The sequence below is a fragment of the Lissotriton vulgaris genome, chromosome 2_2 (genome assembly GCF_964263255.1).
Source record: "Lissotriton vulgaris chromosome 2_2, aLisVul1.2, whole genome shotgun sequence".
NCBI lineage: Eukaryota > Metazoa > Chordata > Amphibia > Caudata > Salamandridae > Lissotriton > Lissotriton vulgaris.
Window position 1 is genome coordinate 85446847 of NC_141688.1, and position 14760 is coordinate 85461606.

The 14760-nt window shown below is 45.8% G+C and overlaps 1 protein-coding gene across 2 annotated transcripts in view; it reads left to right on the forward strand.

Moving 5' to 3' along the window:
• Window positions 1–14760, forward strand: part of ULK3 (unc-51 like kinase 3) — a 249596-nt gene that overhangs the window by 195728 nt on the left and 39108 nt on the right. For both annotated transcript variants that reach the window (XM_086959332.1, XM_086959333.1), the window contains exons 14-15: window positions 1703–1750; window positions 3174–3240. In XM_086959332.1, the coding sequence (XP_086815458.1) occupies window positions 1703–1750; window positions 3174–3240 (115 nt within the window). The remainder of the gene's footprint in view (window positions 1–1702; window positions 1751–3173; window positions 3241–14760) is intronic.

A 14760-nucleotide genomic window follows, 5' to 3' on the forward strand; every position in this document is an offset into this window, starting at 1 on the left:
TATCTCAATCCTCTTTGCACAGAATTTCTTTTTATAATAAGGATTTTGAAGGTCTATAAAATTTTAGATCCCATGTGGTTAGTGAAGAACCCTAAAAAAGTACGTTCTAAGGTCTTCCAATGGTTTTTAAAACGAAAAGCCCAAAAGTTTAAGCATTATGGTATGCCTCTAATAAATGGATCCACACGTTTGGCCGACCTCCACGTCAGGGGGCAACTGCTAATTCAAACCAATATTGTTAGTAAGTGGGAGGAGAATGGATATAAACATTTGGGAGATTTTCTTATTATAAGATGACCTGGAAAAGCTGGATAGAGGTAGAGCATGGTCTGAGCCAGTTTAGAGATATACTAAAAAGGTCTTTTATTCAAATAAGGCACTTTCTAGAATACAAATTAGATCCGATCATACTTTGCGCAAAATTAGAACTGAGCAAGGCTATCCTAGAAACAACTAGATGTAGATCAATAAGTAGGATGGGGCAAATTCTCGATGAGCATAAGATCTCAAAGGTTTACAAAAAAGCCTGAGATAAATGGCAAGCAAACGGAGGCCTGTAGATTTCAGGGGCAGTCTGTGACAGAATTAACAAATTTAATAATACACTACTAAGAGGTGCCAATTTTAGGAGAATGCAATTTTACACAAATGGCTATTATACAGGACACCGACCTTTCTGCATAATATATGTATCCCGGAGGGATGTTTTCAGTGCTCAGCAGAAGAGAGAGGTACATAGACTCGCATTGCCTGGGATTGCCCCAAGATCAAACAATTCTGGAAAGTGATAGAGAAATACTGTAGGTACAAGCTAGGTCTTACAATAGTTATCGATAGATACATCGCGACTCTTGGATGCTCTCCAAATATAACTGTTAACAAAGTACAAGAGGAAAGTCTATATATGTGTGTGTATATATATATATATAATGGCTTTAGTAGCGAGATCTCTAATTCTTCGGAATACGCAAAGCAAGACCATACCTACTTTTTATTTCTGGCAATCTAAATTGCATAAAGTTAGAGAACTGGAGAAGACGCTATGCCTTAAGATCAGGTTTGCATAAAAAGTTTGAGACACGCTGGGATCCATAGGAAGTTAGCCAATAGATAATTTAAGAATAAAATAATAAGCCGGCACTACAAGATGTTATTATCTGTTGATATCAAAAGGGGGATTTTGCAATATGAGACCGTTTTTAACATCTAGTTTTAAGTAATACCCACATTGTTACATCTGACATATATTTTCATGACTAATCATGTATGTTGGACGTTATGTTTCCATCAAAATTGAGCTTTATAAGCATCTTGTTCTTTTTTGAGTATGTGTAAAAGTGCGATGAACTCTCAATAAAAATATTTATCACAAAAAAAACGCCTCCCTATTTTAATCTTTGCATGCTCATAAGCATTCTTTCATAATATATTTTTAAAGCATACAAATGTCTATTTTAAACCATGGAAGCGTGACACACCATACAATTCCATGAGATCGCGTCATGTCCCAGGAAAACATGGATGTCTCTGTAAACACCATCTTCTATACAGACAGGACTTGGGCCCCTGTATCCCCTTGCACACTGTTAATCATATCTGTGCCTTCCATTTGTTTAGTCCTGTAGTCTTCATCTACATTTCTGCTTGTGTGCTGTACAGTCTCAAGAGATGTAAGCTGGCTCATTTCTGCTTATGTTCCCAGATTCAGATCCTGATGGGGAGGGCAGAGTTCCTGAAAAAACAGATGAAGGTGAGTGGGCGGAGGGAGGGGATGCGAACAGCCCTGCATTGGCAACTTGGCTAATATAGTCTTGTGGGTAACAGCTGGGAGTATGAGAGCGTGAACTGGGTGAATGGGAAGAGCCTAGTGCCTTGGAGTGTGCAAGTTCTGAGGTGAAGGGGATGGGTTGAGAGTGGCCCACGATTGCAAGAAGGTCAAGGTCCCCCCTGTGTGTCATTTACAAAGAAGCGTCATTCAAATAGAATGAGAGGAGACCAGACAACTGACGATGACACCTGCTGGAAGAATGGGAGGGGCCACAAGGGCTAGTGTAATGGTTAGCGCCAACCGTTGGGTTATAAGAGTAGCTCGATACAGGGAAAATGGGGGGGCCTAATGCTGAAGGGGTGTGGAAAACGCCTAGTACTGCATAACAGAAGAAGCCCAATACTGAGAGAATGGTCGAGCCAAGTGCTCTGAGAACTGAAGTGACCACATGCTGGGAGAATCATGGGAGCAATCTAGTGCTTTGAGAAGTTGTGTTATGGTATGCAATGCCTTGCCATGCTATGTGATGCTAGACATATGGGTGGGCCTGGGGATGTCTGGTTCTGGGAGAACAGATGAGCCACAAACTAGGAAAATCAATGTACTAAGTGCATGACAACTACAAAGCACCCAGTTTTAGAGGAGGGGGAGTGACCCAATGCTTGTCGTACAACGGGGATCCAGGGCTAGAATAATGGTAGCTTCTCCCATTTGGGAAACTGGATACTAGATTGAGGGCTGGGTCAATCTCATATTATGGCCACGTTTTAGCACCAGGAGACTGTTTCAGTGATGCTGATAACATAATTTTGTGCTTGGAGATTTTGAGGATTATAGACTGGTTCATGGAGGGAGTGCGGGGAGGGGGTGCACTGAAAGAAATATGTAAGCGACTTACTACATTGAACCAAACGAACAGTATATTGAGCATATTTCGAAGCTCTCAAGGGTTCAATGCTATGAAAAGGGGGGGCTTTGGGAATGAGAAGGTGTGTTGCCTTGAGAACGGTGGAGAGGAAGGGGGTGCCCGGCGGGCAGCACCTGGAGAATAAAAAGGTCCTGGTGCTGGGAGAATGAGTGGCACTGTACTGGAGGGGATGTTATGGACACAGGACTGAAAGGAAGGGGGGTTCCAGAGGCTTGCTGAGAAAATATGGAGGCATCACAGTGAGAAAGGAAAGGGAAGGACCCGATGCTGCTGGGATAATGGTGGAATGATAGGGGTGCAATCATGTTGAGGGAATGTTAGTTGTACAGTGTTAGAATGTGAATCACCCCATTTTGTGTGCAAAGTATTTGTGGGATGCCAACCTTACATTGAGAGGGCAGCTCTTCGCTATTGGTGAGCTACAAGATTGTGAGATTTTCATACTGAAAGGGACCCCATTGTATATCTGCATTCTAGATGAAAGTGTCCCGCTTAAAAGCCGAAGCCATGGATGAAGAGCCCATGTCGCAGTCTGTCCAGAGCAGTGAGTATGATCGTTCCTTACTAGAAGCAATAAGATGGTGAAGCATCTGCACTCCTTGGTAAATCCGGTCACCTTGAAGATGATTGGGAACATGTAAAAAGAGCGTATGTCTCTATTCATGCCCGTTCTTCACATGGTGTGGGACTAGACTGCTGGAAAGCGGAGATTTATTGCCCGGGAAAACAAGATGAGCACGGAGGTGAAAGAAACGAGAAACCATGAAATGTTACTTGAAAGAGCAAAGTTAAGGAAAGGGTATAAAGAAGAGAGGTGGAAGGTGATCAGAAGGAAAATAGTTATGACCATGGCATTTAATGGAGGAAGGAAGAAAATAAAAGCAACATTGGCTATAGCACTGGAAAAACATCGGTTTTATAACCACTGATAGTAAAAATGTTGAAAACCTTGTTACACACTGAATTCACAACCATTAGAAACTGAAAACAGGAAAGGCCAGAAAGCTAGATCCTCAGGCAGTTTGAAAATGTTGCACTCGCCACGATGTTTGACGAGGGCTGCCACCAGGAGAACACAGTTGATAGGAGGAACTTCACCGTCCCTCAAGGGTATATGGAGAAAATGGTGGTAATTAAAAAAAATAGCCTTGCAAACAAAGGCAGTTTTTATTTGAGGGAGGCAAGGGTATAACCGTGTTATGTTTTTGAGCAAATCTACTCAAATCTCACTCAGCTGTGAGACGTGGAGAACTTCTTTTTGAAGCAAGAACTCCAGGAGCACTCCACCTACAATGGGCAGAAATGTTGTATGTCCTGAAAAGAGACCTGAGTTCAAGTTTCAAAAAAAGGAAGAAATTAAACTTAACAGTCATATGTGTATGTAAGACTTTTGCCAATTGATTTAAAAGGCAAAGAAAGACCTTTGATTTTACAAATTAGCATAATGAGTCGGGAAAGGGGTGTGAAGAACTCTCTTTAATTCAGTAAATTTTTGTCTTAGTGAAAGGAGAAAAAAATATGCAGATGACGTGACGGCAACATCTGGTTCACTTGACATAGTTAGAATGTTTGTTAGTATATTAAATGACATTTGAGGCAAATTAATGTGAGGGTAATTGAGAACAGATCATGCCTTTTTTGGCTGTGATATCAAATGAAACCCACTGACACGGAGATATAGACAAATATAACATTCCAGTGTCAAGGCCACAGCAAGACTTATTAACTCAGGAAAGATAGGGAGAAGAGATGAGTATTGCTAAATAAAACTGTGTGGAGTGACCTGGAACTGCCTTTGCTTGCCATTCGTAATGAGCATGAACATTGGTTTTTATCACACATCAATGGATGACTTAAAGGATCTTCACAAGTTCCTGTACCAATGAAAACAAGTGAGGCACCTAGCGAACGAGTACTGATTCAGCAAACTTTAATAATGATGGAGGTGGGAATTATGATGTTTCTGGACCCATTCTAGGGGTTCCACACTCAAAGTAAAATGATACTATGAAAAGAGCGGGGAAATACCTAAAAGAGGCATCATGGTGAGCTATTGCGCTATAACTGAGTTAAAGGGATATAATGCACACAAAAAAAAATTCATTGCTAATGTCCAGGGATTTAAGTGATTGCAATGTCCAGTTTGAGTCCTCGATATTTGTCTTCTGAAAAAAGGCAAGTCTTCTTTCATAGCCCTGACATTTGAAGACATAATGTCTGAAAAAGACTATTTTCTTAGTGAGCCTATTCGTGTGGTCGATTTCCTCAATCTATTAAAAATAAATTGTTGTGAATAGGAGGATTATGCAGAAGTGCCAGTGATGTGGCACATTTTTGTTTTACTGACGGAGCAGGTTCTGGAAGGAACGCGTTCATACTATGGTGCCACTGACCTCCTTGCAGATTTGATAGAAACAATTGAATGTAGGGAGCCCATTGCTAGCACTATGTGCCAAAGCTGTGAGTAACTGGGGTGGATCTAGGATCTAGTCTTTTGCCTAAAGGGTCAGGTAATACAGCTTTAAAACACAGCATGCACGCCTTTTATTATATAAGGGCAAAAAGCTACACCTAGATAACTTGTGGTAATAAATAACTTCTGTGTTTGAAAGTTTCCTACCCCAGCGAGAGTCATGTAAGTCTGAGTAGTTCTTGTGAGGTGCTAAAGAGATGTGCATGCCTGGGAGTCGGGCAAAGCTCAAATATGTCAAAGGCTGAATTGTCATCTAAATATATGAAATGTATTGGAAACTTGCACACATGCAGGAAGCACTGTTTCTGTCCCTTGCATTTGCCAACCGTCTGTTCCCTACGTGTTGTGAAGAGTAATAGTGACATTAAAAAATGTAGAACCAGATATTACATAGGAGTTCATTAGTTGATCAGAATATAGAGCTATGTGTTTTGTAATTAGAAGAACGGGAAAGACGTCAGGCGCCAGTAAATAGAAATATTCTACTGAATTATGCCTAGAACCATTGAATTGAATCAGGTGCTCCGGTGGGGCTTCTTGAGAATGTTGGATCCCCATCTTGAAGGTCAAGTAACAGATAATGAAGGACGGTTGTTGAAAGTCTGTCTCTTCTACTCTCTGACCTGTCCTGCCAGGAGATCTGGTGTAAATATAGGAATTTAGTATGATGTTTTGTTCAGGAGTAGATTTCACTTGAAATTGCTAAGGGTGGATCACGCGTTATAGCCCCTTAACATGCCTGTGTTTAGCACTCACGTGGAATAGGTTTGCACTAAAAGCCAGTTACCCCTCTCAGCAGTTCACTTCAGCAGCAGAGGAAGAGCAGTCACATTTCCAGTTGCTCTGTCGCTTTTGCAATCACAGCAGCATTGCAATTGTAGCCAAACACTCAAGAATCAGCAGCAAATAAATGTTTCATTGACACAAGTAAGTGCATCAATATTATCCAAATGTACCATTGTGAAAGGCTGGGAAGCCTTGCAAAGAGGGTTAGGCTAGGTCTCAGCCTTTATACGGTAACAAGTTATTTAGGTAGCTTTGCCATTAACGGTCTCTATTACCTTTACTGAAGTACTGTTTAAGTAGTACTTGCATTGAGGTCAGTCCTTTTCTGCGCCGCCTTAACGAATCCCTTCCTTTCAGTTTAATTTAGAATGTATATTCCTTTATCCCTGAGATGGGTACTATAGATTTACTCTCAGGTCTCAAGGTATATTTGTTCTTGATTGGGACAGCTTATGGTAGGTTTTGTTTATATATAATTGCCTGTTTTTCCAGTTCTGTGTCTGGGTTGATTTTTGTTTGTGACCTAGACTGTGACTGACATCTTTGCGGCTGAATCGCTCTCTTGCTGATGTGCCAGTGTGTGTTGCACTTGCGTTGGAGAGGCCATGCCTGGAAATTGGACTTTCTTTTCCACCGCTGTTTAGCTTCTGTTGGCCTATGCTTTTAACTTGTGTAACTGATTTGCTGCCATGGTTTGAAGTCTGGTATGTACTCCTACACCCAGAAGGATGCATCTTCATCCCTCAGAGTGGGATGCTGGGATCTGCTTGGTTGTGTTTCCTCTGTGTCTATGGTGGAGGCATCTACTGTTTTGGTGCAAGTATGCAAGGCCTTAAATTCTAAACCCTCCAACAGTCCCTGAAGTGTTGCCCAAGTAGCAGAGTACCTATTATATTGTCCCTGTCATACACTGAACAGAGTTATCTGTATAAAAAGGTATATGTTATTAATAAAAAGGCATTATATTATAAATTGTATTTATATAGCACTTGCTACCCCTGACGAGGCATAGAAGCACTTTGCAGGTAGTGGCATTGTACTCTGCAACCCAAGGTCAAAGGTCAATAGGTGGAGTTCTCTGAATTAATTGTTGTTACTACAAGACCTCTTGATTCCTGAGGGAAGCATCCTGTTGAAATTGAATGGTGCTGATTGGTTAGATACCCCCTGCATTTGTTGCATTAGTAATGCTCTGGAATTAGTCATGTCGGCCTTTTTGGCAGATTTAAAGTTCTCTTCTGCAGTTGAGCATAATTGTGATTTGTATAAAGTGGGTTTTGTTTGCCCTTCATTCTACAGGACATATCGGATGTCTATTGTACAGTAAACCGCCTGCATAACTAAATCTAGTTTATAATACCTGGTTTGCAAATTTGTAGTTTCTAGCATGTCTGCATACAATTCTTTTAGTAATTTAGTGCCACCTTTGACTGTCTTCTTCTAAAAAGATGGTAGATATTAGCTAATACAAGGGTTTAACCTTCTATGTATAATATTGCAAATATGTGCGGTCAAAAATCCCATTATGTCCTGGAATTTATGCAGAGTATTCGTAAACCTTAATGAAGCCCATTTTCCAGGAAATGGGTGATAATCATCTTCCTTCACTGAAGAGTTCCTACCCTCAAGAAAAAAGCATTGCGGTGTGCGATTTTGGCTTCTTCTGATATTAATGTGTTATCCTTCAAGGAAGTCATAACTAAAGCATTCTTCACACTTGTGGCTTCAGCACTACAACATTCATATGCAAAAAGAAAAGAGAGAGCCCTGGGTAGTACCCACGTTTTAGTTGACTAGCAGCGCCTTTATATTGAACACTCTACAACAGCACTGACACTCTGAATCTGCTCACCTCAAATGACAGGATTCATATGCAAGCAAATGAGCAAGGAAACGAACCCCAGCTCCTTCTAAAAAAGTATACATGTTGTCTTAGAGAGGCACATCAACTCATTATTATGTAAAGAATGAACATCAAGTTTAGCCACTAACGGAGGAGGAGCTACGTCAGCAAACAAGATGGCTGCTTAGGCTCCCGGCTCCGCCGACCTCCGTAACCCCCCACGATATCCTGTACGTTATCCTGATTTTACGCCTAGTCTCTGTTTGCATGAACTGTTCCGCACTCCGATGGTGAAATCCGGAAACTTTTATCGGCTTGTTTGACGAAGTTCAATCGAGTTGAAGTTTGTGGCCTACTCCAGTGGTGAAGCCGGGGCCTCGAATACTTTCACAGCTGGGCCGCAGTGCAACAACATCGGCCGGCAGAACCAGGCTGGGTCCGGTCAAACTGAGTGGAGGTCTTGTTTAAGCCCGAATTTGGCGGCGATTTTTTCTATTGCTCAGAATCGACGGAGGAGTGATTCTGCTTGCTGCTGGCTGCGGTTGGGGGTCCCCATCCCGCGGACCCGGTATTGGGCCCGCCGGGGTTCGGTGGTTCGGTGTCTCTGGCCTGCGGCCTTAACCGGGTAGACCGTGGCTGCGAATAAAGACCGGTCACCCTCCGCATCTGCACGTTCGTGATCCTGTTTGTCCCCCACGAGGATGCCAGATTCACCCAGGGAGGTGATTGTGATTGGTGTCGGGCATGAGACTATGGATCGAACGGTGCATGAGCCATCGCTGAGGTCAATACTGGCAGAAATTTGGGCGTTTCGCTCACATGTGAATATCTTATTGAGCAAATTGGACACGCGTCTATCTGAGATGCTCCTGGGGGAACTGGACCTGGCCTTACTGTTGGAACAGGAATCTGCAGCCATTCAAACCGCGGCCATTTTGACTCCATGCGAGAACCCCGTGAGGAAACAAGTATTGGAACCATTGGATGGTGCCCTGGGAGACGGTGTTCCCGAGGATGTCATGGTATTGCCGAACCTTCCACCACTATCGACTTTGGAGATATCAAAAAGGCGTTCTCCTCCCGGAGACTTTTGTTTGTGACTTTCCATTCATTTTGTGGTCGTCTTCTCCTTTCCTGGTGACTCTACGACTCCTGTGCAGGATACATTGGGACTGTTCATCTAGGAGGGAGAGTTCTTCTGCGTCTAAAGTTCCTGTGGACTCACTGCCTGCGAGTCACCATGGATTGATTTTTGATGACTCTTTTATTACTTCTTTGTGTGCCTTTGAGTCTCGCTGGGGGGGGGGCGGGGTTTCGTGTGCTTGTTCGAAAGGGCCAAGGTTAAGATCGACTAGGTCGGGAAGGGTTGGAGTGGCTTTCTCAAGTGTTTGACCTGCAACTGTTTGATCTAAGAGGCTGGGCATAGTGTTTTCATAAGTTTGTCTTTCAGTGATAGGGGGTGGCTGTTTCTGGCGGGGGGACTAAAGGGGCTGGGAGCCCAAATGGATATGCCCTCCTCCATTCTTTTTCCTACCTTTAGGGTTTTAGTAATTAGGGGCGACAGGCATGCTGCTAGTCGGGTTAGGCTGTAGCCATTTGCAGGGGTGCAGGGTGGGGGGCTGGAAAGGGTTTTTTATTTTGCCTTTTTTTATTTCTATGGCCTTTCTTTTCCTTCTCTTTCTTTCCTTAAAGGATCAGTATAGCTACGAATCATTCGGATTCTTATCGTGTGCTTGTATTTAGTGCTTATGCTTCTTTTATATCCTGATGACTGATGACTCCTCCCACCTTCTGTGAGGCTGATGGCGGCAACTTTGTATCGGCGTGCTGGACGATCCTGCTGACTCCCTTCATGCGGCTTCTGAATTTCGCGCTGGAATGCGCTGACTGAGCTTCCCGATGGTAGGACTGCTCTGCTGTGTTCTGTCGGGTCGCGAGCACTTCTTTGGATGGTTTCCGTTTTCGTAGCTGTAGCTCCGACGGACTGTGTGGTAGCGTTATGCGGAGCAGGTTCGTGGGATTAGATCACAGAAAGGCGTTTGGACTATTTAATTAAACGCTCGAGTTGGTGATAGCCCGTGGCAACCCCTTTGTGTGTGACTCTCTTCATCTATTATCCTGCTCACTAAAACGCTACATCTTTCCTGCACCTCCCAGACCTTACTAAACCAAAACGTTATCTGTACACCCCGCTGTCGCAGCCTTCTGGACACTAAGCAGCGACCGCAGTTTGGGTAGGACTACAGGTCCCAGCATTCTCTTTGATCTGGATTACAGTCGTGCTTGTTGCTGGAAGCGTGGTGAGCCCTTCTAACTGCTGCTGCCTATTTCCCCATTGGGACCCTTGCACTTTGAGCCTGCGTGCTCTATCGCTCTTCTACTGCCTGTGCCTGAAAGCGGAACTCTACCTGAGCCCGTGTGCTCCACCGTAGCTGTGTAACTGCCCCAAGGGATTTTGGAACTCTGCCTGAGCCAGCCCGTGTATTCCATCCCAGCTTTTCCTACCTGCTGAGGGAGTAGAGTTTGCCAGCGGGAGCGGGACTGCGAGGCCCAGAGGTGCTAGCGCCAGGTAATCGCGCGCACCTGGTGCCTCTTCCCGCCCCCTCCTCCCTGCAAGCACTTAACGACTCGCGGCACCCGCTCCGCGGGTGCCGCTCGCAGTCGTGCTTGTTGCTGGAAGCGTGGTGAGCCCTTCTAACTGCTGCTGCCTATTTCCCCATTGGGACCCTTGCACTTTGAGCCTGTGTGCTCCATCGCTCTTCTACTGCCTGTGCCTGAAAGCGGAATTCTGCCTGAGCCCATGTGCTCCACCGTAGCTGTGTAACTGCCCCAAGGGATTTTGGAACTCTGCCTGAGCCAGCCCGTGTATTCCATCCCAGCTTTTCCTACCTGCTGAGGGAGTAGAGTTTGCCAGCAGGAGCGGGACTGCGAGGCCCAGAGGTGCTAGCGCCAGGTAATCGCGCGCACCTGGTGCCTCTTCCCGCCCCCTCCTCCCTGCAAGCACTTAACGACTCGTGGCCCCCGCTCCGCGGGAGCCGCTCGCAGTCGTGCTTGTTGCTGGAAGCGTGGTGAGCCCTTCTAACTGCTGCTGCCTATTTCCCCATTGGGACCCTTGCACTTTGAGCCTGTGTGCTCCATCGCTCTTCTACTGCCTGTGCCTGAAAGCGGAACTCTGCCTGAGCCCGTGTGCTCCACCGTAGCTGTGTAACTGCCCCAAGGGATTTTGGAACTCTGCCCGAGCCAGCCCATGTATTCTATCCCAGCTTTTCCTACCTGCTGAGGGAGTAGAGTTTGCCAGCGGGAGCGGGACTGCGAGGCCCAGAGGTGCTAGCGCCAGGTAATCGCGCGCACCTGGTGCCTCTTCCCGCCCCTCCTCCTCCTACTTAGCCCAGCTTCCGCACGCGTACGTGGGACGCGCGCGGACGGAAGCGCGGGCGAAGACCGGGCAAAGAGCGGGCCGTTGTGTGGCCGTTAGGTGGCCGGAGAGGCTGGGCTGGGCCCCGTCCCTTTCATTCTTGTGTGTTACCTAGACCCGATTCCTCTACGTATAACACTGTTTGTACATTCTGTTTATGTGTTGTTCTGCGCACCTGACCTAATTATCACATGCTAGTATAGTTCCTTTATTATTGCTGGCTAGGTAATTTTTAGAACGGTTACTCCTGTATAACTACCACAGTTGTGTATTCTTTTGCCATCATGGACACGGCCTCACCTGGGACAGTGGGGGTAAACCCTAATAAGGGCACACTAGATAATTATTTTAAGAAATCTATTTCAGAAATTGAAAGGGAAGAAGCTCTAGCGGAGAGAAGGGTGGAGCGTCGTCGCTCTATCGAGGGTTATAAGGCCAGACCCCCCTTGGCTACGTCCCCGCATATTTTATTACCTAGTACAGAGGTGACCCCTATTACTGAGGATCCCTTCACATCCCAGGGAATTCCAGAACTTCTAAGGGACATTACTCCCACACCACCTTCTCCTGGGGACCCATTTAGTCCGCCTATTGTCGCCCCCCCACCACCTTGCAATTCCGATGCAGCCCAGAAACTTACGCTAGCTCCCATCCTTATGGGAAAAACTACCGCCAAAAATCAACTGAGGAAGATTGAGGCCCAGATAATCCATGGTCCTCCACCCAAAAAGAGAATGAGGAAGGGGGGTACTATACAAAAGGGCAAAATTAGTCACTCTGAATTTGGCAAGGGGAAAGGGGGGGGTGTAGCCTCTGTTTCTAAACCAACTGCGGGTACTAGACCTGCTATTTCTACAGTGACTACACAAGAAACACCATCCCTTACACTAGTTACTACCCCTCCAAGTGCAATTTCCGAGGAGACTCTCCCGCTCGCCCCTACCTTGGAGTTTCTTGGGCAAATGCTCAGGACGCTTACTTCCCCTATTGTAGACAGACTATTGGCCATTGAACAACGGCTAGGGAACTTGGAACAGGCTATTCTAAATAAACCGGACAACCAGAAGGCCCCTTCAATACCTAGTATAGCACTGACTGCAGTCAGTTCACTCAATAGCTCAAAACCTTCTACATCTAAGACGGCCCATCCAACATCTACTAATCTAGCCAAGGCGGCCCATACAACTTCCACCACCACTACAACTGCCTCATTTCCTATGCCCAATGTTCCTACTAAAACAGTGTCCTATAATCCCTTAGGAACTACAACCTCTGCCACTCCTTCTAGAGCTGCCATGCACAAGAATGGTGCCATCCCGAAGGGTGGAAATAGTATAGCCACAAGACCAATCCACCCGGCTGGAGAGAGGGTACCCCCTAGTAAAGTACCAAAACGTAGGATCCCCCAGGTTGAACTTCCTCCGGAATCACTACCTTATGTAGTGGTGCTCACGGGTGTGCCCACCCTTGACCCTGATAAGCGAGAAGGTCCACAGCAACTTAAAAATAAAACCATGTACTGGTTGTCCAAAAATAGACCACTCCCGGAGAATGTTAATGGGGACATAGTGCACGTGCGCCGACTCTCCTGGTTGGGGGGGGGGGGCGGGAGAAAGATATAGAAGGCGACTTGATTGTGATTAACTTCAGGGACCCAGAAGCTGTTAGGCACATTCTGAGCTGGATGCCAGGGAACTTAGGCAAATCAATTATGCCGTGTGATCTTACCTATTTCTACCCTAGAGCCCTAGTAGCTCCCCTGTCATGCCCATGGCCTCCTATCGCCCTGACGGGTATTAATGGTCCAAAACAAATTAACCATTATTTCCCCTCGCACCCTGGCCCCATGATCCCAAAGAATGCTCATGGGTGGGAACCTGTCCCACAAAGGGGCTATGGCACTAATTATAGGAGTTCGGACTATTCTTCTCAAACAGGGGGGATGGACCATTTGCTTCCTTTTACACCTTTGGAAGTTAGTAATAGATTTGAAGTTTTCTCTGGCTTGGACTCCTGTGATTGACGCCTGGGGTCCTTTCCTGGTCATTTTGCTGTAGAGAGGGCCTTAAGTGTACAGAATGGTAATTTTTATGTTCCCGGTGCTAACTCCCCTCTCCAGTTGTCAGGTGATCCCTATGGCACGATCCAAACCCTCCCAGTCACATTTAATCACAGTCCACCTCCCCCTCCAGGGATTCCTATCTCATATGTATGCAGTGGTAGTGACACCTCAGGGGGGCAGGGACCCACTTTGCACACTCCTTCCAGAGCCCTGAGGGTACTATCATGGAATGTTGCAGGTATTTTTTAATAAAATACACACTGAAGAATGGAACTCCCTAATAACAAATAATGACATCTGCCTCTTTCAAGAGACATGGCCGAGGGAACCGGTTCTTAAAACTGGCTACGCTATATTTGAAATCCATGCTACCTGGAATGGCAAGGGGAGGCCCTCGGGTGGTTTGGCGGTGTGGATAGCATCTCATATTGGTTGCACAGCGGAAATTATAGCTACGTCTTCCCAAGACATCCAGTGCGTTCTATTAAACTGGAAGGGCGCCCCCAAGTTGGCAATAATAAATGTTTATTCCCGCCCAGTAGGCCCAACGGCGGAGTCCACTACACTTGAAGACCTTGCGTCCTTCTTGGGTCAGTTGCCGACAGACTACAAGGTGGTAATGGGTGGTGATTTTAACTGCCACTTCGAGCCGTTAGAGGGCTTGAGGGAAGGGGCCCTCACTGCAGAAGACGATTTCTGGGGTATACCAGTGTGTCAATCGCCCCATCCTAGATCCTGGTCTCCACTTGCTGTCCAAATTATGTCTTTAACTCTTAATTTTGCGCTAAGAGCCTGCAATGGACGCACACCCTCAGACACCCCCTCAAAATGTACATTTAACAGACTAAATCATGAGTCACGACTGGACTACATCTTTGTTGATACCAGCCTTTGGCCAAAGGTGGAGGACTTTAATATAATCCCCCGCACTGATAGTGATCATAATGCTCTCTTACTCTCCTTCGCCTATCTTCCTGAACCTACCGGACCCTCTCCCCCAGATTAAAGAGATGAACGGGGAAACCTGGTACTAACCTCAAACAGGCGTAGGGTGAGATGGCAGAAATTTTTCAAGTCGGAAGAAAATATTGGGAAAATTTACAATCTGGTGCTGCCTAAATTTGAGGCTTTGGATGAACTAATTAGTCTATCCAGTACCCAGGACTTACAGAAAACCCTACCTTTTATACACCAAGACTTAGTGGGAGCACTGGGAGAGGTCCTCTACCCAGAGGTGCCTAAGCCCAAGCACAAGACTAGAACTTCCACCTGGTACAACTCTGATTGCAGAAAGGCCAAATCTGACCTTATCACCGCAATCAAAGAGGGTGTACCCCGTACCAGGGTGTCCGTTCTGCGACGACAGTATAAGGACACAATGGCTCGTGTGAGGTCGGACTGGGACTGGGATAGATGGCAGGATCTTTCAGCAGCCCTAATAACTAGGGACTCAAGAAGATTTTGGTCCTTAGTCACTACTGGCTC